This window comes from Triticum urartu, chromosome 6A, assembly GCF_056163025.1.
Source record: "Triticum urartu cultivar PI428250 chromosome 6A, HENAU_Tu73, whole genome shotgun sequence".
Lineage (NCBI taxonomy): Eukaryota > Viridiplantae > Streptophyta > Magnoliopsida > Poales > Poaceae > Triticum > Triticum urartu.
The window spans coordinates 55853325-55875605 of NC_141878.1; the positions used below are offsets into that span (position 1 = coordinate 55853325).

At 46.5% G+C, this 22281-nt stretch overlaps 2 protein-coding genes, 1 long non-coding RNA gene and 1 pseudogene across 4 annotated transcripts; 3 read left to right on the plus strand and 1 right to left on the minus strand.

The window, feature by feature from the left end:
- The first annotated feature begins 801 nt into the window (after window positions 1-801).
- LOC147963887 (uncharacterized) lies at window positions 802-2075 on the plus strand (annotated as a pseudogene).
- A 1644-nt stretch (window positions 2076-3719) lies between these two features.
- On the minus strand, window positions 3720-8575 carry LOC125513392 (uncharacterized). 2 transcript variants are annotated; one of them, XM_048678500.2, is made up of 10 exons: window positions 8034-8572; window positions 7882-7926; window positions 7114-7248; window positions 6207-6257; window positions 5638-5775; window positions 5445-5555; window positions 4844-4902; window positions 4698-4753; window positions 4517-4620; window positions 3720-4421 (listed from the first exon to the last, which is right to left on the minus strand). In XM_048678500.2, the coding sequence occupies exons 1-10, from the start codon at window positions 8520-8522 to the stop codon at window positions 4089-4091; spliced, it is 1521 nt and encodes a 506-aa protein (XP_048534457.1). In that variant the 5' UTR covers window positions 8523-8572; the 3' UTR covers window positions 3720-4088. The 2 variants fall into 2 exon arrangements, with proteins under 2 accessions (XP_048534457.1, XP_048534461.1); XM_048678504.2 differs by lacking the exon at window positions 4698-4753 and having other exon boundaries at window positions 4517-4604; window positions 8034-8575.
- Window positions 8576-9251: 676 nt separating this feature from the next.
- LOC147963888 (uncharacterized) lies at window positions 9252-10242 on the plus strand. The gene is made up of 3 exons (XR_015607437.1): window positions 9252-9338; window positions 9850-9911; window positions 9996-10242. It is a non-coding gene; the product is annotated as an uncharacterized LOC147963888 (long non-coding RNA).
- Window positions 10243-13138: 2896 nt separating this feature from the next.
- On the plus strand, window positions 13139-15472 carry LOC125514876 (NADH-ubiquinone oxidoreductase 20.9 kDa subunit). Its single transcript, XM_048680245.2, has 4 exons — window positions 13139-13457; window positions 13552-14353; window positions 14999-15246; window positions 15372-15472. Exons 1-2 carry the CDS (start codon window positions 13304-13306, stop codon window positions 13704-13706), a joined length of 309 nt encoding a protein of 102 aa, XP_048536202.1. The 5' UTR covers window positions 13139-13303; the 3' UTR covers window positions 13707-14353; window positions 14999-15246; window positions 15372-15472.
- The last annotated feature ends 6809 nt before the right edge of the window (window positions 15473-22281 follow it).

Genomic DNA, 22281 nt, shown 5'->3' on the forward strand with positions numbered 1-22281 from the left:
CAGGGGGCACCTCTAGACACACAATTGATCCCCGTGATCGTTCCATAGCCGTGTGCGGTGCCCCCTGCCACCATATTCCACCTCGATCATATTGTAGCGGTGCTTAGGCGAAGCCCTGCGATGGTAGAAAATCAAGATCGTCACCACGCCGTCGTGCTGACGGAACTCTTCCCCGACGCTTTGCTGGATCGGAGCCCGGGGATCGTCATCGAGCTGTACGTGTGCTAAGAACTCGGAGGTACCGGAGTAACGGTGCTTGGATCGGTCGGATCGGGAAAACATACGACTACTTCCTCTACGTTGTGTGATCGCTTCCGCAGTCGGTCTGCGTTGGTACGTAGACAACACTCTCCCCTCTCGTTGCTATGCATCACCATGATCTTGCGTGTGCGTAGGAAATTTTTTGAAATTACTACGTTCCCCAACAGAAGTCTCTGAAAATAAAATTGAAATTTTCAGAAAAGAATTAAAATTTCATGAATTTATTTTCATGTTTTCCGCTGCGTAAATATTTAATAGTGTGCTTTTATAAAGAGATAAAGTTTAGAGAGAATTATTTTTTATAGAGCACATTAAAGTGATTATTCGAATTAATATGATTATGTTATTTTTATAACCAACATTGTTAATAACATGATCATGTTTTATTATTGAAATTTAAAGGTGCATTTATTTCTAGTATTTTGCCCAACGGTAATATAGATTTAATTGCATAGACAATTATATGTTTAATTTGACCAACGTTATATTAATGCATATGATTGTTATATTGATGTCACTTAAATTATGATTTCAGGAGGCTTTCACTTGATGAGTTGCCTAAAAGAAGTTCTGACACTCAGAGGTGACAACCACACTGAGTGGAGGAAGAAAGTTGAACTGGCATTTGTTTGTGCTGATCTGGACTGGGTTCTGGAAGAACCACAGCCGGTCAGACCTACAGAGCCAGTAAGAGAGACTACTGAGGATGATGCTGCATGGGCTAAAAGGAAAGGGGATTATGCTCCTTTGGAGATGTCCTACATCATAGCCAACCAAAAGTGGGTCAATGCAAATAAAAAATGCATGGCCTTTATAAAGAATACAATTGAGAGCACCATTGTGGGCTCCATTGCAGAGTGCGCTTCAGCTGCGGAGTTGCTGACAAAGATAAAGAGCCAGTTGACTGGCTCTTCAAAGATATATGCCACCCAGGTGTTAAAACAACTTGTGACGGAACAATACACGGGTGGTGGAATAAGAGAGCACATCTTGAGGATGAGCAATATGGCAGCAAAGTTAAAGCCTATGGATGAGGATTTGGAGATCAAACCAAAGCTCCTGGTCCACCTTGTCATGGCTTCACTGCCAAAGGAATTTGAAACTTTTATTGTAAATTATAATATGTCACCTGGAACATGAGACATAGAAAAGACAATTGCTATGTGTGTCCAAGAAGAGGACAGACTAAAAGCTTCGCATGGTGGAACACTCAACTATGTGAAGGACCATAAGAAAAAGAACTACAATCAAAACAACAAAAGTTCTCCTTCAAAGCCACAAGGAAAAGCTCCCTATCAGCATCAGCATCAGCAACCGTCTTTCCCAATGGACAAAGACACTTGTCTCCACTGTAAGCAGACCGGGCATTACAAGAAAGACTGCCCTGTTTGGCTGAAGTCCTTAATGGAAAAGCAAGGTAACAACATTGTTTCCTTAGTAAATGAATCCTTGTACACACAGTTTTCGAAATCTACTTGGTGGATTGACTCAGGGGCAACTGTTCATGTTGCAAATTGTTTACAGGGATTCCATTCGACCCGGACTACGCTAAGAAGAGAAGGAGGCATTGAAGTAGCCAATGGAATAAAAGCAGAAGTTGAAGCTGTTGGCGACATCTCCTTGGAGTTAGCTGATGGATTCAAGCTTCTACTTAGAGATGTTCTTTATGTTCCTTCATGTAATAGAAACTTAATTAGCGTTTCATGTTTGGACAAAGAAAATTATGAGTGTTATTTTGGACATGGCAAGTGTGCCATCTGGTATAATAATGCTTATGTTGGTAATGCTTTACTACATGATGAGCTTTATCTGTTATCACTTCGTGAAAAAGTGCATTTTGTATGCAATGTGAATGAACATGTTTCCGCGTCGAATAAAGAACAAAAGAAAAGAAAGAGAACATTCGACTCATCGAAATTATGGCACTGTCGCTTGGGCCATATTTCGAAGGGGCGAATAGAAAGATTAGTCAAAAGTGAAATTCTTTCACAGTTAGAATTCTCAGACTTAGAACAATGTGTAGATTGCATTAAAGGAAATTATATAAAACAAATCAAAAAAGGTGCAATCCATAGCTCAAGCACACTAGAAATCATCCACACCGACATTTGTGGACCATTTCCGGTGAAAAGTGTAGATGGATATGACTCGTTCATAACATTCACAGATGATTACTCTCGCTATGGTTATATTTATCCAATCAAAGAAAGATCTGAAGCGTTGGATAAATTTAAAATATTCAAAGCTTAAGTTGAAAATCGGCATGATAAAAGAATAAAGATAGTAAGGTCCGACCGTGGGGGAGAGTACTACGGTCGGCACACTCCATATGGCCAAGTCCCTGGACCTTTTGCAAAGTTCTTACAGGAGACTGGCATAGTTGCCCAGTATTCAATGCCGGGTGAACCTCAGCAAAATGGAGTAGCTGAAAGGCGCAACCGTACACTTATGGATATGGTGCGCAGCATGATGAGTTATTCCAACTTGCCATTGGGATTATGGATGGAGGCGCTTAAAACCGCCATTCACATTCTCAATAGAGTACCAAGCAAGTCGGTGCCCAAAACACCGTACGAGCTATGGACAGGAAGGGTACCCTCCCTACAACACTTCAGGGTGTGGGGGTGCCCTGCTGAGGCCAAAATGTTTAATCCAAACATTGCAAAGTTAGATCCCAAAACAGTAAGTTGCCACTTCGTTGGCTATCCAGACAGATCAAAAGGTTTTCGTTTCTACTGCCCAGACAGATATACAAAGTTTGTAGAAACGAGACATGCAGTCTTCTTTGAGGACGAAATGATGAGGGGGAGCTTGGTAGCTCGGAAAATTGATCTTGAGGAGAAGAGGGTGCATGCACCTAATCCGATGATTCAGGAGCCATTTTTCTCACTACCAGTTGCAACTCCACCCATGACAACCTTGGGGGTAGACCCGGAACCTGTCCGTCAGGAGCCAACTGAACCCGTTGTTGAGCATGAAAGGGAGGTGCAACAGCAAATTTTAGAAGAAGTGCCAGAAGTTGAGGCACAGAACATGCCAGAAAATGAGGCCCTAAGAAGGTCTACAAGACCAAGAAAGTCAGCTATTTCTACTGACTTTAAAGTTTATAACACAGAAACGGTTCATATGAAAAAAGATCCCACCTCATATGAAGAAGCCATGAGAAGCCCTCATTCATCGATGTGGATGAAGGCAATGGAAGACGAGATGAAATCGATGAGTTCCAAAAATGTTTGGGACTTAGAGGAAATTCCTAAAGGAGCCAAAACAGTAGGCTGTAAATGGGTCTATAAAATTAAGTATGACTCTAAAGGTAACATAGAAAAGTATAAAGCACGACTCGTGGCAAAAGGATTTACAAACCCAGCCTTGTTTAAGTGACTAATATAAATGTGAAAACTACGATAATGGCATCATCCACATTGCTGTAAATAAAATGGCAAGCCACCAAAGAGACATGTCCAAACAAGTGCAATATTTGTGTCTTCCAGAACATACCCAAAAAATCAACCGATATCATGCCCATGTTCAAATTTCGAAAACACAATTAAGAAATTCGAATGTGATCACAGAATGCCAACAGAAGAAGAATGCACAAGTAACTATATGCTATGCCTACCCCAACTTCATCGGTGCATCTACTCTACCACTAAACTCAAAAATACTCTCATTCAACTGCAACAGCCCAACTCAACTTTAATCCAGCGGAATCTGTTGACTTGAACTCTAATCAGCAGGATGTTCTCTCTAGAAAGTCTGTTGACTTGAACTCTGATCACCAGGATGTTTTCTCTGGGAAGCCTGATGACTTGAACTCTGACCACTCTCTAGAAAGTCTGTTGACTTGAACTCTGATCACCAGGATGTTTTCTCTGGGAAGCCTGATGACTTGAACTCTGACCACCAGGATGTTCTCTCTGGGAAGCCCGGTGACTTGAAACCTCAGCAGAAGGAGCGCGTGGGTAGATGATGTCGTAGTGATCACCTGTGTACAGGAGGGTCACACTCGGACGGGGAACTCCAGGACCAGTGTAGATATCTGGAGCATATCCTCGTTGGAGTGATTCCACTCTGAGGGGGACCTCAAGCGCTCTGGCCAAAGCCACCATCATAACATGGTCCGCGTACACACGAGCTGGAATGACGTGCTGCAAGCACCACTGTTTGTGCAACAAGTCAGGTGAAATGAGTGTCGTGTATCCAACAATGGAAATTCAGCACGAGGTAATGTAAGGCAGGAGATGCTGATACTGACAACTTCCAGACTGTAATTTCCTCCGGGCCCTTGTATAATCGGTTCATACACCTCCCTGTGCGAGCATATCTGGATAGCTACTAGTAATCTGAGGAAAACAAAAACTAACCAATAAAATGTGTCAGAAACATGAATTACGATGAACAGAAGGAAATGTAACATCAAGGGTGTTTTTTCTCACTGTCTTGTGTCGTATCATACGTGCTGAAGAACTTCAGAAGTTTCTCTTTACGGCGACTAAAAATGGCACATAGCATGTCAGTGAGATGGCATGCATTCAGCTACATTACTTTGATGGAATTTCAGAAAACCAAGAGAATCAAAAACCTGCTAGTTGATTCCGTTCTCTTCCATTTCATTACGTTCTCAATCAGCTCCTTAAATGCCTGAAAGAATCAGCAACTCAATTATTCACAGTTGATAATCATTACATACCATAGGTTACAATAATACATGCACAATATTGATCAATTGCAAGATATAAAGGAACACAGCTAAGACAGCTCCCTGAGAAGCTTCAGTCATTAAGCATATACTATAGCATAGTAACAGAACGAGAATGGTGAGGTGACTATACAATAATAACCAGCAGGTGTCCATTGTTGCAGTGCTCAAACAAGCATAAAATTATGTTATTTCCCTGTTATATTGCCGTTGTTCCTTTGCAAGTAAATTTCTCTTAAGGTCATTGTTACAATCGGGTTGTTAGCTTCACAATAAGCTTCAAATTTGAGTTTGTGCCAACATTGTGTAAAACTGTGACGGTATGCCACTACTGTTAAGCAATTGTGCATCTCCTGCAAATGACAAACAAAGATAGTGAGATGCCAGATGCTGCTTGAAGTGTAATGTAACCTGAATAGAATCATCATCCCTTGCAAGCATGTTTATACAAGAAAGAACAAGTATGGAGAAGGCGAGAACTTACTCTTCTGCTCCGGGAAAACTCAGAGTTCCATTGAAGATTTGCACGTTGTGTAGACACTCTTCTAAGGAGACGGCGTTCCTCATGTGCGTCCTGCCTATCAATAACTTGCTCCTGTTGTACATTCGCAAAAACAGAGAAAGTTAAATAACTAAACCTACATCCTATGATAAGGAAAAGAGGGGAGGACGATTACAAGGTACGAAAATATGAAGCTCCTGTAGAAACACTCCCCATCTCCAATCACCGGTCTACATTCTGAATAAGCATCAAGATGGTTCGCCTCGTCAGAAGTAAGCTTATAGTGCCTTCTGACTTCAGATATGCGAAGTGTCTGCAACAAACACACAAATATAAGAATTCCAATTATGCTGAGTTAAACATGGAAACAACATATCTAAAAATGTGATGGAAATTTTGTTTTTATTCAAATTTTTGGGTTTCCATGTTCTTTGGAAATGTTTGAAACCACTAGTATATAATCCCATCACTGATACTGATTGGTTGTTATTCAGTAAGAAAACAAGAAGATATTTATTAGCATGTGATAAACTTAACAAGAGTAAAAGTATGATTCAGGTCCCATCAGACTATCACAACCAAGAGTTAACATACAATTTAGTATTTATAAAAGAGAACATAATCCTTCTGAATAGTTGATTGTACAGGAACCACTAATCACAGTATCTTGTGATATAGGGCTTTGATCCTGATTTTTCTTGCACCTCCATTTTGTGCATGACATTAGGCAAAACGGAGACGAACCTGGTGCTTCACATGTTCCGGCCATATTCCCCTTCCTTTTCTACGAAAATTCTATTTGACAGGAAATGAAGAAAACGAAGTTAAATATCATACATCCTGCCAGTCTTACAATTGTACAGAATCAACAAGAAGATCGAGTATTTCAAAAGAAGAAATAGGGGAATGAAAAACGAATGGAATTAACAAACAACCAGTCCTTTTTCCTTTTCCCGGTCAAAAGGAAAAAAACAATAATGTATAGCAAGACCACAAAACGTGTGCATCCAAAGCTTCTTTATTTTTGGCAACTATTTACATGAAATTACATTCTGAGACTTCTGAACCAGTTTCAGGTACCAATCAACCAAATGGCGAAACCTCTCGACCAAGTCCTAAAGTGCTCGCCGATTTTGCATGTAAATGGCAAATGATTTACAGGAATTATGCTCAGTTATGCAGTCTTGAACTAATGTCTAGATTAAAGATTCTGATAACAGCATCTGTTTACAAAGGAAGCTCATACATTCAACTTCAGGCTCTGTTACCAAAATATTGCAGTAATCGGGACATGACCTCATGATTTCCCCACATTTTACAGACAACAGTTCCAACAAGATAGCCATTTGCTTCAAAATACAATACCAGATTGTGGAAAGACCCACGAGCAACAAGGACGTGGGTACTGCTGCCAACATTTGCCCAAGGTTCCTCCTATATTCTAGGATGCCGCTTATCACTCTAACCAAGATTTCATGCGTTGATTACACTAACAGGTCCTAAATTTAACATGAACAAACAGAAACCAAGAAAACCAAAAAATCCCAGTTCTACTTTCTATGCACAAAAAATAGGTAAGTGCAAGAATGCTCATATGGTCATACCACCCACGAATCACAAGTGAGAAGAGTGGACAAGATTCAGGCCATACCTTGCTCTTAAGCTGACTCGGGACCGATTTCCCCTTTACTAGCAGTAGTTTGTCCAGCTTGGCACCTTTTTTCGAAAAAAGTTTGTCCTGCTTGGGTCTCACCTTTACCACAGCCTTTACTTGTGATAGTTTCTCCTGCTCAACAGAATTAGCATCAAAATCAAACATTTTGGATTAGCAAAGGTGAAAGAGCTAACAAGATTGAAATATTGAGTTATCCAAAACCTTTCTACTCTTGCCAATTATTCATATGAATTGAGTTTTGAGGCTTTGGAGGCTGTTTCGGCCTTTCAGGCTACAGAAAACCAAAGGCAAAAGGATCCAGATAATGTACGTCAAGTCAAATAACCCCGAGCAAACATTCAGCTTAACTTCCCCTATAACGCATTCATCTACACTGGAAACTGGTACATTTTGGCATCAAGATTTCTTGCCAAAATATGACAGCAACCACTGCCAAGACATGATCCCCACATTTTTCACTTGCAGCAAAAGTGCAAGCCTGGACACCTAAATCTTGAACAGTTGTGAATAACCATACCAAGATCCTTGCCTACCTCTAAATTTGATAACGCGCCGCAAGAAGAAGTCGAGTAATAATCAGGACATGCCTAATCGTCAAACTGTCCCCGACATTTGCCTAAATTTGATTCCGTTTCGACTACTAAATCACGCCCAACCCCAAGATTTTAAGACTTAGAGATCACAATTCCACATTCCGAACAGAAAGACTGGCCAACAAATCGCGAGCAAGCAATAAGACCATACCTGTTCCTTCCTACACATCGCCCCTTCCGCGCGCAGCGAGTTGAACTGCTCAAGAGGAAACCAAGAAACGCTCAGGAACGCACTGCAGAGACAGAGACTCCAAGAACTCCAAGAAACAACAACAGCAGCACGTCCCAGAGGCCAATCATCACCTGCTGTCCCCATCGCCTGTTCTCCTTTCCGCCGACCGCCTGGACGCCAGCTTGGGGTCGAGCGGATGCGCCGCCGCGTTGGGCACCTCCCTCGTCTCCGCCACCAAGGGGTCGTCCCACGTCACCCGCGCCTGGCGGCTTCCCGCCGCGGAGCTCGACTCCCCCACCTCCGAAGGCCCCGGCTCTCAATGCCGCGGCGTGGTCGAGGGAGGGGGCGGAGGAGCTGCCGCTCCCCGCGGAGCACGGAGGAAAAGGAATGACCTTGGGCGGCGGCGTCCCCGTGCCCTTCCGGTCGGCCCCCGCCACGGCGGAGCTCGACCCGTCGGCGCCGCCTCGGGCCTGCTCGAGGTGGAGGGGCGTCGCGCGGGGAGGTGGCGGCGCAGCAGCACCCGGGGCGCCATTGGAGGAGGCGCAAGGGCGCTCGTGGGCCGGTTCTTGGATGTGGTCGTCCTCGCCCGGTTGTGCTGCTCCTGAACCGGATGGTTCCATCGCGGTCGCGGCGGGAGAAACTTGGAGGGCTCTCGTGGCTATTCCGCTGACTTGCGAGGGCGTGGAGAAGAAACGTGTACAGGGTGCCGGATGGAAAATGGGAGAAGGTTTCACGGCTATTTATATCGAAACTTTGAGGGCGGTTTGGTCCCTTAGCAGTTCCTGTTTTGCACACAGGTCCCGTGGAAAATAAAATGCGTTAAAATAAGGAAAAATAAATATAGTTTCCGTGATCCAATAGTTTGTGGCAATGAATTTAGTGGCCAGTGGATCACACGTAAATTCTACATATAACTAAAACAGATGATCTTTATTAACATATATCTCTCAACATGAACCATGTGGTCACAATATGTAAAGCCAACTCCAATGCATGGACGCAACAAACACAAACTTACTCTGCTTTTTATCTGTTTGTATTGGCTACACACTAGTAGAAAAATGGCTAGGCACAACTTTAGTTGATGGCGCGTCATTTCCAATCAACGGCACCACTATAGTGATGATGTTAAACTATTTGGTACACCAACCCTTCCCACTTGCGTTGGAATTTTTCCGCACGCCATTTGTGTTATCTGGTTTTTTTTGGGGGGGCTTTACTTTATTATGACATGGCCTGTTAGGCCCACGCCAGTACTGGTCCATCTTCTATCACTACTCCTTTTTAGTAAAAAAAACCTAGCCATTTCGATCCTCTTCTATTTCTTTCACTCTCCCTCTCTCTCTCAGCCAACGCCACCGCCGTCACCTCCAGACCTTGTCGTCGGACCAAGACACACATCGCCACACCGTCGAAGAGGGGCACCTCAGCTGTAGGTCAGATCCCCTCCCCTCGCGCCTCTTCTTCCTCTCCCTCACACATCCTTCGTCCATGGACACCATGTTATCCGTGGATTCAGTTGGTTTGTGTACAATATTAGTAGCTATGCAACTGGATCTAGTAGTGTAGAATGTGATTATACTTAGTAGAATTCGATTAAATAGTGTATATTCGATTTTATACTAGAACTTTTTTATTGTTGAATATGCTTTAGTGTAGGATCAAATGATAGTCTTTTTGTGTTGATTTTATGCACTGCTCAAAGTATCGTCTAATATACCAATATCTCAACCGACTTATCGCTTATCGGGGTCAGACCGATAAGATGAGTGAATATCACTATCATTTATCAGTTTGGCCCATATATTGGTCTAACAACCGATATATCATTGATATTTGCCGATATTCACCGATAAATTTGTAGGACCTGACTGATTTAGCTCTTGATTGTTTTTTGGGTTGAGCTTTTATAGTCTGATACATGGTCGATGCCTTCTATTTGTGTAGCTGGCTACTTTCGGTACATCTCAGGTTGCTTAAGGAATACAGATGACGTGGCTCTAACAGAGGTAACAAACCTTCTTCTCTAACAGAATATGTATATTTTGTTTTTTTTTGCTATTCCCATTATTGTATTTTGTGTGTTTTGTCAGATTGCCCAATGTGACATGAGGTTCGACTTCAATGAGCTTACCAATGACAATGTAACCTTTGAGGCTCCTAGGGCCTCAATACTATGGAGCTCGAGAAAGGACCAAGAATGGGAAGAGATGGATCGGATCGTTTCCTCACCCATAGTCGTCTCACTGGGGTGATCTAGCTTCTCCTTAAAAGTAAGAAGACCTAGAATTTTTGTTATCTATCTCAACATGGATGAGGAGGAGGAGGATCCAGATGACGTTGCAGTCTTAAAATAATATATACTTAGTGTAAAATCCGATGATATGTGAATTAAAGTGTTCCTTTTTTTATAACTCCGCATGACATATTCAGTTATCTTGGCAGGGTCGAACTTCGTAACTTACAAAGAAGTTTTTTCTTTTTAAGGGGTGTCACTTACAAAGAAGTTTTTTTTTTGTTTTGAGAAATACTTACAAAGAAGTAAGAGCATCTCCAACAGGCGCGCTAAACAGACGCCGCGCCGCAAAATCCCCCGTTTTAGCGCGCGCGCAACCCGGCGGATGGCTCCAGCGGGCGCGCAACCCGGCGGATGGCTCCAGCGGGCGCGCAATAACCGCGCGCGCGGTATAAGCAGTTGGGCGCGCGCTAGGAAGCGGTACGTCGCGCGGTGTATTTGCGGCGCCCGCTTCCGCGCGCGGCACACACCACGCTCGCGCTGCGCTCTTCTTCTCCCCCTCCAAAGCCCCCCGCGCGCCAGCGCCGGCGACCCGCACCCATGGACGCACGCGCCGGCACCCCGCTCACCCCGTCCTATAGCCGCGGCCCCCCGCCCCCGCCGCCGCCGCCACAAACCCTAGCCCGGGTGGCGTTGGCCTCGCCTCTGCCGGAGCTCCTCCGACGCGCGGCCTCGCGCGCGGCCTCTTCATGCCGTCGCGGATGACCTCGGCGGCGGGTGGCGTCGCGTCGGCGCCGGCCCGAGCCGCCGCCCCCTCCTCCTCAAAGCTCCCCAATGCGGCGCGGCCAAAGAAGGGCAAGACATCGGCGAAGAAAAACAAGCCGGCGGACGGCTCCGGCACCTCCAAGGCGAAGAGGAAGAAGCTTGCGGGGCGTGCGACGGGCGCGGCGGCTGCCAAAGCGCCGGCAAGCTCACTCGTTGAGCCGGCGGCCAGTGCGCACAACATGTTCGACGAAATGCCTCCAAGGTAAAAAAATTCTAACTTTTCATTTTTTTGTTATTTTTTGAATGCATTCGTCACATATAGATAGCTTATTTGCATTGTGCAAAAAAATTTGTAGTCTCAATGATGATGCATACATGTCAAAGATGGGTGTTGGCTCCAACAATTCGCATTGGTCTCAAACAAATGACATGCATTTTCAAGACCATGAGTTCGAGGTGGACGAGGAGGGTGAGGGCATTGTCGACGCACCGAAAGGAAGAGCGGGCAATTACACCAACATCGATGACATCTTACTATGCAATACTTGGTTGCAAGTGTCGAGGGATCCATCCGTTGGAGGTGATCAAAGTAGAGATGCTTATTGGAACCGGATGAAGGAACACTTTGATGCTCGCAACGTGAGTGGAATTGACCGCTCCAACCGATCACTTAGGTCCCGGTGGTCGACAATCAACTCGGATTGTCAAAGGTGGGCGGCTTGTCAAAAGGCGGTTGACAAGTTGAACCCAAGTGACACAAATGAGGACGATACAGTAAGTGCCATTTCATCTTACATGTTGGTGCTAAACTTGCTTTGTTTTGCTTGTTGTTGGTGCTAACTTGCTTTGTTTTCATGTAGTACAACATTGCGCAAAACTTGTTCAAAGAAGAGGAGAGGAAAACCAAGAAGGGAAAGATCAAGAAAGGAAGGGTCTTTACTTTGCCTCATTGCTATGATGTGTTGAAGGATGATGAGAAATGGAAGAAGCGCGAAGATTTGGATGATTTGCATTTGAGCGACAAACGGAAGCGAACAATTAAGTTGGATGATGATGATGAGGAGGATGATGCATCAAGTGATGACGGCAAGAGAAGCCCCATACTCAACTCGGTTTCATACTCGAAGCCAAAGCGGCCGGATGGGTGCAAGAAAGACAAAACCGAAAAGAAGAAGAGGAAAGAAAGATGATGAGCTCAAAAATGCTATGGGAGCTATTGTGAAGGCAAGAAAAGAAGCCAACGAGGTGAGGAAAATGGCAAGGACCCAAGATGCCGCGGCCGAGGAGAGAAGGTTGGCGGCCGAGGAGAGGAGTGTGGCGGCCGAGGAGAGGAAGGTAGCTTTGGAGGAGAGGAAGGTGAGCAATGAGGAGCGAACTAGATTGTTGGAATGGAAGAAGCACTTGTTCTTCTTGGACACAACTAACCTCAATGCGGCGCAAAAGGAGTATGTCAATCTTGCCCAACAAGAAGTCTTGATCCAAAAAAGAGTCATGGTTCGTGCAATGGGTGGCGGTGCCCTCGGCACAATGGGTGGCAGTGGCATCGACGCCATGGGTGGCGGTGGCATCGGCACCATGGGTGGCGGTGGCCTCGGCGCCATGGGTGGCATGGGTGGCTTGGGTGGCGGTGGCTTCGGCGCCATGGGTGGCATGGGTGGCTTTGGAGCACCCCCGACGTTATGGCCACGATGGGAGGCATGAGTTTTGCTTCTCTCATGGGAGGCATGGGTGCACCTCCGGCCGCCATGGGCGGAATGTCTTTTGATGAGCCTCCTCGCACACATTTTTATAAAGATGCCGTTGAAGATCTTGCCAACACCGTCGGAGCTTCACGTGATGCGGTGCGCGATGAGGAGAGGGAGGAAGATTCATCTTCGAAGGCGGAAGAATCGTCTTCCGAAGATGAGGACGAGGACAAAGACGAGGACGAGGACGAGGAATGATGTGTCTTTTCTTTGTGTATTGAACTTGATTTAACTTGTGGGCATGATTTTAAACTTGTGCACATGAACTTCATCAACTTGTTTGTGTGAAATTTTTATTGTGTTGAAAATATGCATCATTTTGTGTTGAAATATGCCATATGCAATGCACTGGCAAGTCGCGCGCGCCGTATTTTAGCGCGCTGTTGGAGCGATGCGCGTGCTGCATTTTAGCGCGGCCGCTGGAGCCAGCGTTGCGCGGCGCGAGCCTGTTGGAGATGCTCTGAGAAGTGTAAACAACCGGACCCGTCTTTCAGAACTTGGGCTGTAACAAGCCCGGCCCACAGCGCGCCCACTACTCTCTCTCTCCCACCCACTGTGAGAACCACACCGGACACACCTCCTCCCAGCGACCAAATCCGCCGCCGCGCCGCCGCCGCCGCCGCCGGAAGGAAGGAAGAGAGCCCCGCGGCGCGCGATGAACACCGACATCACCGCGTCGGTGAAGCCGGAGTACCCGGTGGTGGACCGGAACCCTCCCTTCACCAAAGTCGTCGGCAACTTCTCCATGCTCGACTACCTCCGTCTCTCCACCATCTCCGCCGTATCCGTCACCGTCGGCTACCTCTCCGGTCCGCCCTCCTAGCTCCCAGCCTTCTCCCCTCACGAGTCACGAATATCCTCTCCACCGAGGCTCAGATCGGCGTCCTCGGGCGGTGCTCGCAGGGATCAAGCCGGGGATCCGCGGGCCGTCGATGGTGACGGGGGGCCTCATCGGCGTCTTGGGCGGGTTCATGTACGCCTACCAGAACTCCGCCGGACGCCTCATGGGGTTCTTCCCCAACGAGTCCGAGGTCGCGCGCTACAAGTACAAGCTGTAGTAGCAGGAGGCGCCATTTCTCCTCGCTTCGCTACCGCAAAAGTGTTACAGTACATCTTTTTTTCTTTCTATATCTAATCTCGTGTGAGCTGCACTTGGTGTGGGCAATGCGTGATCTTGGTTGAATAATTGTTGTACCTTGCTGCAAACTAGTCAGGAATTCATGCTATGATTTTACTCGTCTTGTTATGACTGGATCATAATTTGGTCGCCATTTCGGTAAACTCCTTGAATTGAGGAACTGTTGTGTTAAAATAGATTTTAGTATCAGTTAACACTCCATCCATGGAAGTTTTCATGCGATCTGGGAGTTTGTGATATTCAGTATATTATACATTGATGATTCTCACATTGTCTCCGATCGATCCGGTCAGCTGAATTTTTGCGCGTTTGGGCTACCTTCGATTTGTTCCGGCTGGTCTGGTTTTCTTCGCCCCGCTGCAGAGTGCACAGTGAGGCGGTACAGCAGAGGCGGTATCGAGGGTGAGGCGATTACATCTGCACTGCTTCCCACTCTTTCCTGGGTTTCTTGCTACTTCCCCTATTCGCCAGCGCTGACGGCAAGGTGGGTGTGGAGCGAGTGATGGCTCTCAACGCCTCCCCTATTCGCAGATGCCAACGAGCCCAGTTCCCTCCGGCGACCAGCAGGTAGCACCTTGCGAATTATTTTGCCCTCTCTCAAAAAAGGTGTGCAAGGGTTTGATATTCAACCTTAATGATCCTTTGTTTAGATTAATATGATTAAAGCCTGTCGATGTAAATTACGTGCGAACTGTTAACTTTGGCACCCACATTTCTTCTAGAGAGTTGACATCTGAGTTACAGAGTTAGAAGACCCCATTTCGGACTGGTACACCTTATTATGGCTGAATCTCACCAATTCTGGCCACATTGGGGAGCATAATTTCAATGAAGCGTGCTTTTCACCATGTGTGTTATGAAAATAAATTGGTGTTGGCCATTTGTTTGGAGGGTCCGTAGAAGTTCTGCTTCTGACTAATTAGAATTTGGCAGAAGTTGGTACAAGCAGATCCTTGAAACTATGTCCAAAATTGGTTTCGAATCCTGCTCAGAAGCGACCACATGCATAATTGCTATTCTTTGTGCAGTGCGTATCAATAAGAGTGCGGTGTAGCTATCTTATAATTTATCCTTTTTTTTTACTTTTGTTGATTTTGTTTGTGGAGTAGCTAGTAATATTATTATTTTTACATTTCCTTTAGTTTTGAAATACATAGGTTCATTATTTTTCTTTTTATTGATGCAAAAATTCATATGTAATTGCTACCCCAGGTTTGCTGCTAGATGACCTTCTTGCTGCTGAAACAACAAGCAGCTGCAGCTGCTGCTAACATGCAAGCTGGAGGAGCACCTGGCATATTTGCTTACAGTGATGAACAAACAGGGCAAATACCCTGACTACAGAAACAACTGCTGATGCACATGTGGTTCTTGGAAGTTGGAACCCCAGTTTTTTCTCCTGTTAATGGGTATGTGCATACTGATATCAGCCCTGAGAATGCTGTGGTCCAGGGACAGAGGTTTGCATCATTTCTATCCTAGACTTATGCTACCATCTTTCTTTGCACGGTCTTCTGTTCATAATAAATGTGATCTACAGTGTACTGAGATGTGTGTTTCGAACTTAACTTTTGTGTGTGTGCAGAAGATCGAGCAAATCTGTTGATTACTTGGTTGAAGCATCTGCTGCAGAGGTTGGGGCGATCACTGCTGCTTTAGCTGCTATAAAGGCGAGACAAGTTAAAGGTGAGATGGAGCATTTTACCAGATTGCTTTGCCTGTAATAACCAATATAGATTGATGTAGTTTCACGGCACATACAGAATTCTGTCGTCAGGTTGAGTTTTACTCATGAAAGTTGAACTTTTCTCATCCTGTTAGATTTCTTCTTTGCAAGTTCTAAGAATTTAGTTAATTGGATATCTTTAGGCATGCATGCCAGATCTTTCCAGAAGGTAACACTTGATGCAGTTCTGTTCCTACTATTCTTACCTGTCTAGATTGCCGTCGAGTAAACAGTATCCCTAAACACATGAATAAACACCGTTGATCTCATGCATGAAATCCTGAACATTTGTTATTTTGTAATGCAGAAACAAATAGAGCAAATTATTGAAGTCTGGAAGGATATGTTGACATTGTTGTTGCAACAACCAAGAAAATGGTTTGCATCTTGAAATATCTGGAATTTGGAAATGGATGGGCATACACCTTGAGGAGGTTCTGGAGAATGAGGGGTACGCCTGGTGACCCGCGGTAAGTGAATTTCGTTTCCCATGCTCCATGTTCTATTGGTTTGGGCGGCTCTCTCCGTTTGCTTTGCAGACATCAACATTTCAGTCCCTAGATGGGACAAGAATGTAGTGAGCTCTGTTCTGCTACCATTGCTATGTTACCTCCGGTCAAGAGTAGACTAATTCCCCGTTTGGAACTCCTCTATGTTCTCCAAATCCTCGATTCCAGCTTCTCGTAGTCACTGCCAGCTTCTCTCGCGGAAATGAAGATGGGCTGCATGTGGTGGGCTTAAGGCCCATTTCTCCGAAACGGCAGCAGCCCACAGTGTGATTTGGCTGGGAGAACGTGGGGCGAGGCATCGTTCGACTTGTCTTTCTAATTGAGCGAATCCTTATTCACTTGGCGGTGGCAGTCCTGGTTGCTGCCTTCATGTTTGAGTGCTCCATATATGCAAGTCGAGCAATTATCAGTTGGCTGAAATTATGGTCACCACTGTACATGCTCTGTAAAATTGTTTGCTCCAATTTTTGAAACCTTTAGAGCATCTCTAGCGGACCCTTTATTGCGCGAACCTTTAAAGTGAGTATAAGGGCCAAGTAGCAGCGGAGCTATGGGCCGATTGTTGGGCGGGCCAGACACAGAAACTACACTTAACACTTGAGTTTTAGGCCCATTTTTTCTGTCTTCCTTCCCTATTTTCTCCTGGGCTGGGTGGGCCAAGGCCCAGTTTGGCCCTCACGTAGCTCCGCCCCTGGGGCCAAGGGAAACATGTTTTGAGGGTTGGTGCTGGCTATGGCCGAATAGACCCTGCAAGGCCGAACGGTAAAACAGAATATTCTATGAATTTTGTTTTATCGTTTGGCCTTACGGGGTCTGTTCGACAAGTCCTCGAACCGAAAAAACAAATTAAACAATTTCACCGCAATTTCGATAAATGGCTACAAATTCGAACAATCAAACATAGTTTGCGCGGAAATTAAACATAGTTTTCATCCCTGACCCAAAAGAACCTCATGCAAAAGCCACCACCACCTTCATGACTATCATCATTATCATCACTCTCCACCACCGCCACCAAAGCCACCACCACCTCCATGACCATCATCATCATCATCATCATCATCATCATCATCACTCTCCACCACTGGCACCAAAGCCACCACCACCTCCATGATCATCATCATCATCATCATCATCATCATCATCATCATCATCATCCACCACTGGCACCAAAGCCACCACCACCTCCATGACATTCTCTCCAAGATCTCCCTCCTTGCAATGTCATGTCATTCTTTGGTGTTGTCATCCATGTCATCGCGGTTCATCGTCATGATCTTGTTCTCCTCTTGAAGAAGCTTGGCCAAGGCCTTGTTCACCTCGACAAGGGTTCTTCTCTCCTCAATGGCGGCCTTGCGCAACCCCTCTTCCTTGAGTAATTGTCACTTTTCTTGCTTCTCTTGTGCCTTCTTGTCGGCCAACTCCTTTGCCTCCAATGTCTTGGCCACCATCAACTCATTTGATTGCACCATGGCATCTATCTTGTCCCGCAAGCTTGATGCTTCCACTTCCCTCTTGATCTTGTCCTTGGCCTTCTTGTTTCCAGCGGGCTTGTTCTTGTTTCTTGGGCCATCATCTTCTTCTTCATCATCATCCATCTTGGTGAGTGAACCTCTCTTCGCTGGGGATTCTTTGTCAATCAATTTCCACTTCTCGCTATTCTGAAGCAATTTCCAACGTGTAAATGACTTGCCATTGGAAGCTTCCATGTCCTTGTACCTTTCTTGTGCAATTTTGTCCTACAAAATGAAAACAATGTCAAAGTATGTCACATGCAACCACTCCAACGGCTACAAATCATTTGCACTACTTGGGATGTGAAAGCAACCTCACATAACCGGCTTCAGCGGTACTACTTGGAGGTCATTGCGAACTTGCTCCAAGCAACCACTGCAACGGCTACAAATCGGTTTGATCACATCCCAAAGACCTTGGAGTGACCTACAGGTGCATGGCGTCCTCGAGGGATACTTTGCCATCATTCGGAAGAACTGGTCCTCTATCCTTTGCCAATATTGCTTGCTGGTTTGGTCAGTGCCGGTGCAACATCAAGAGACACAGATTCCCAAGCCTTGATCTTCCAATTGTGTGTAGTTCTTCGATCTCATGCACACTTTTGATTGCGCTTGGTCGAACACCCCCTCTCCAATCTCCTCCACCTCATCTTCTTTCTCACCGTGAGCGTCCACACCACCATCCATCTCATTGTAGCCGTAATCACCGGTCGGGGCTTGATCAATGTCGGCGGCGTTGTCGTCCAACATGTGCACAAACTCAGCAGTCCCATCATGCAAACTGGCGCTACAATTTCACTCCACAAGTCACGAACAATCGCAATGGCGAAAAGTGAAAACAACTAGAAGAAAATCAAAGTTCCATACCTTGCGCCCATTCCGTCGAACACCTCGGGGGCGGCGGCGGCGTCGTCGTCGGCGGGCGTCCTCGAGGAAGCGCTTGCGGTGGCGATCGAAGGATGTGGTGGTGTGGTGCTCACAGTACCTTTTTTGGCCACCTTCTTGCGTTTCACCCCCGCCACCGTGCACATCTTCACCCGCGGGATGAGGTCGGCCTAGACCTGATTCGCAGCGGCAGCGGCGGCGGGCATGCATGCCTTCCCGACGGTGGCTGCAGGAGTGCCGCTCTGGACGACGAAGTTGCCCTGGCGCTTGCGGGGATGAGCGGTGGAGGCTTGAACAGCGACGCCGCGACACGGCCGGAGATTAGATCTACTTGAGGGGTTGGCGCTTACATGACTTCCACGATGACGGACGACAGCTGGGAGTTATGGGATGGCGCTACAGAGCTGGGGAAGGTGGTCCGGAGTGGGCGGAGGAAGATCAATGGCGGCTGACTGAAGGGAGAAACATATTATGCACCAAACTCAGCAAAGCTTTTCGCCACACCTTCACTGCACCATTTTATGTTAATAAAGCAACCCAACTCAGCAAAGCTTTTCGCCGCACCTTCAAGAAAGAAGAAGGCTATATTTAGCGTGTTCAACATAGCAGCACTCATCCATTGCCATTACTCCCAAATGGCCACGGTATGAGGAACTGTGCCATTCAGTAATGAAGAGAAACATATTACTGATCGGTCACCACTCCCTAGACGACAAGATCTTAAGAAGCTGCCTGATATGACAGTTCTGACAGTGAAGGTTGTTGTCTCCTTTTCTGTTTACCAACCTCTGCTTAGCTACAGAGATGCAGATAGAAAATAATGACTAGTGGGGGTGAAAATACTTCCAAGCAACTTACAACCTTCTGGATGTATTTCCACTGGAACAATTCATGTCAGGACAGAGTACAAACTTGGGCATACTACAAATCACAAGGTGAAACTCTGCGTAGACAAACAAACAGATCAACGGAACTCACATCCTGGTACAAACAGGGGCGTATCTTCGTCTGGATTCGGTCACCTTCATGATCACCATCATCTTTTGAGAAACAAAATTTCAATCTAATACAACAGCAACATGGGGCATATAACATCAGCAGAGATGTAAAGAAGTCGAAAACTCAACTGGAAGCAACACTAATCATTAATTCAAGCGAGTCACCGGTAATATCCAGCAAGTTCCTAAACAGTCATACTTCATAACTGACCGGTACAGAGAGCCAATTTCTGAGTGGAGGACATCACAGACCCCTTGCATAGCAGCATACACAATGGAAGAATCTACACCACACAACCCATTTCTGCATCTCAGTCCCCAGAACGTAATCCTAAATACCTGCAGCCCTGCGGGGCAATCAATCTCATCAGTCAAACCAATTTGTACAATTTATTCATGGAAAAGCAGCCAAAGTTATGTATCAGGATGACACAAACAGTAAACATTAACTTCGCTGCTATTGAGGAAATTGTGCGAAAAAATTCAGAAACTGAATCGTCTCAGCATTATTGGACAGAACCAACATTACAAACAGAGAGCAGCTATAGGAGAACTGTTAATAAAAAATTATGTGTTACATCTTCAACTCTTGTTGCTGGCATATTCTCAAGTTTTTGGCCACATCTGGTATTCTGGTCTCAGTAAAGGCTAAAAGATAAGTGTTTCAAATAACCCATTATAGGGAAATACTGGACATCCTAGCTTATCGAACCTTGTTATAATGGCATATGAGGGGCTCGTGGAGTAGCAAAGCTGAACCATCTCGTTTCTAGCTTATAGAAATACTTTTCAGAAATAGATATGAGCTAGCCAGTCGCTAACAGAACAAATTTAGTTACACTTAGGCAGTAAACCTCAAGTGAGTGGTCCTGCATGATCCTACTAATACTCTCCTCCTTCAGACAAAATAGATGCCATCTTTATTTACTCTCCATAACATCAAAATACATACTTCGACTATTTCTATAGCATCTCTAATATTCACTCCATCCGGAAATACTTGTCGAAGAAATGGATAGAAATGGACGTATCTAGAACTAAAATACGTTTAGATACATCCATTTCTCCAACAAGTATTTCTGGTCGGAGTATTTAACATGCTACTTAAAATGCAATTCATGACCAAAGCAATATTTATGTGTCACGCCTGCAGATCAATCACAGCAGAGTGAAGAAATGCAGTTCAGAGTTCTAAACCTGCAACAACGACGACCTGGTCAGCGGGTCCGGGCCAGGCCCACTGTCAGGGAAATGCGTGTGTGTGCCAGCTGTGGGCTTGGCTTACTTGTATGCGTGTGTGCGGACGCTGAGGGCATCGAGAATTGAATGAACCATTTCCTTCCTGTCGTCTATCTCTCTCCCTCTCGCTCGCTCTCACCTACCCTCGTCCTTCCTCCTCTTCGATCCCCTCTTTCCCTTCAGATCTTACAATCGGGTCGTGACAATCTCGTATTCAGAGCCCTAAAAAATTTCCCCGCCGCCACCGCTGCCATCTCTGCTCTCGATCGATCGGTAAAATCCACCGGGTCAGGTGCGAGCCACTCCGGTGAGCTTGCCCAAAATCCTGCTCGGGGTTCGATCTAATCCCGAACGAGACCACGTCACCTTCATCCAAGCCCTCGGCGCAGACTCGCCGCGTGCTCGACGCCATGTCGGAGACCACGAACAAGCTGCAGAGCTTGCTCGAGACTGTCATCTGCCGCCTTGACGCGAATTAGAAAACCGCCGACAAGCGCCATCAAGCACAAATCTCCTACAACGACCAGGTCGCCGCCGAGCTCAAGTTGCTCGCCAAGCAGATCGACCTCACGCAAGCAGATGTGGACGAGGCCCGCAAGCCCGCCCCGACGGTCGATCCCGCGGCGACCGCTCTTGGTGTCACATCCCTATCGGGCGTCACAGCAACCGCGGACTCCTCTGCGCACCGACCATCGCCCCCGCCTCCACCCTCGCCAATCCGTCCTCCGTCGCTGCCACTCTACACGGATGGCGCAGCACAGCTGGCTTTCGCCCGACTCGTCAACCACGGACCACCGTTGCTCACCGCGCCGTTGCTCACCGCGCGGTCACCCTCGTCCTCGGAGTCGATCGCCACGGCGACCATTGCATCAAGCCGCCAGGCATGATTTCCCAAGGTTTGACGGCAGCGCTCCTTGCATCTGGTTGGATCGCTGCACCACTTCGAGCTGTATCGAGTGCCACAGCACAGATGGGTCACCACCGCGGCGCTGTACATGGATGGCCTGGCTGCGATGTGGCTCCAGGCCTATCGACAGACACACCTAGGGGTCACTTGGCAAACATTCAAAGCAGCAGTGCAAGAGGAGTTTGGTCCGGAAGAGTTCGAGGTTCAGATGCATCACTTTGTTCAGTTACGATAGACAGGCAGTGTCCAGAAATATCGACAGCAATTTAAGACAGCAATGTACCACTTGCTTGCCTTGGACCCAACTCTGAGCTCCAAATTCTTCATATCCCAGTTCCTGATCGGCCTCAAGGACGAATTGAGACCAGGAGTTTGACTGCAGGCACCAACCAGCATCACTCGCGCCGCCGTGTTCACCCATATTCAAGAGGAAGAGATTGAGAAGCAACGCATCGCGCGTCCGCGCATCGCACCGGTGGGACGGCCACCACCACCTATACCACCAGCGGCCACCGTACCAGCTCATGCAGCAGCCGCGCGGCGGCAAGGGGGGCGATGACTATGCACGAGAGCACCAACTGAGCGAGTTCAGAAGGGCCAATGGCCTCTGTTTTCGCTGCGGGGACCAATATTCAAGAGAGTATCAGTGCAGACGCACCGGCCAAATCCTGATGATCGAGGTAGGCAACTTTGGGGAGATCCTGTCGGACGATACAG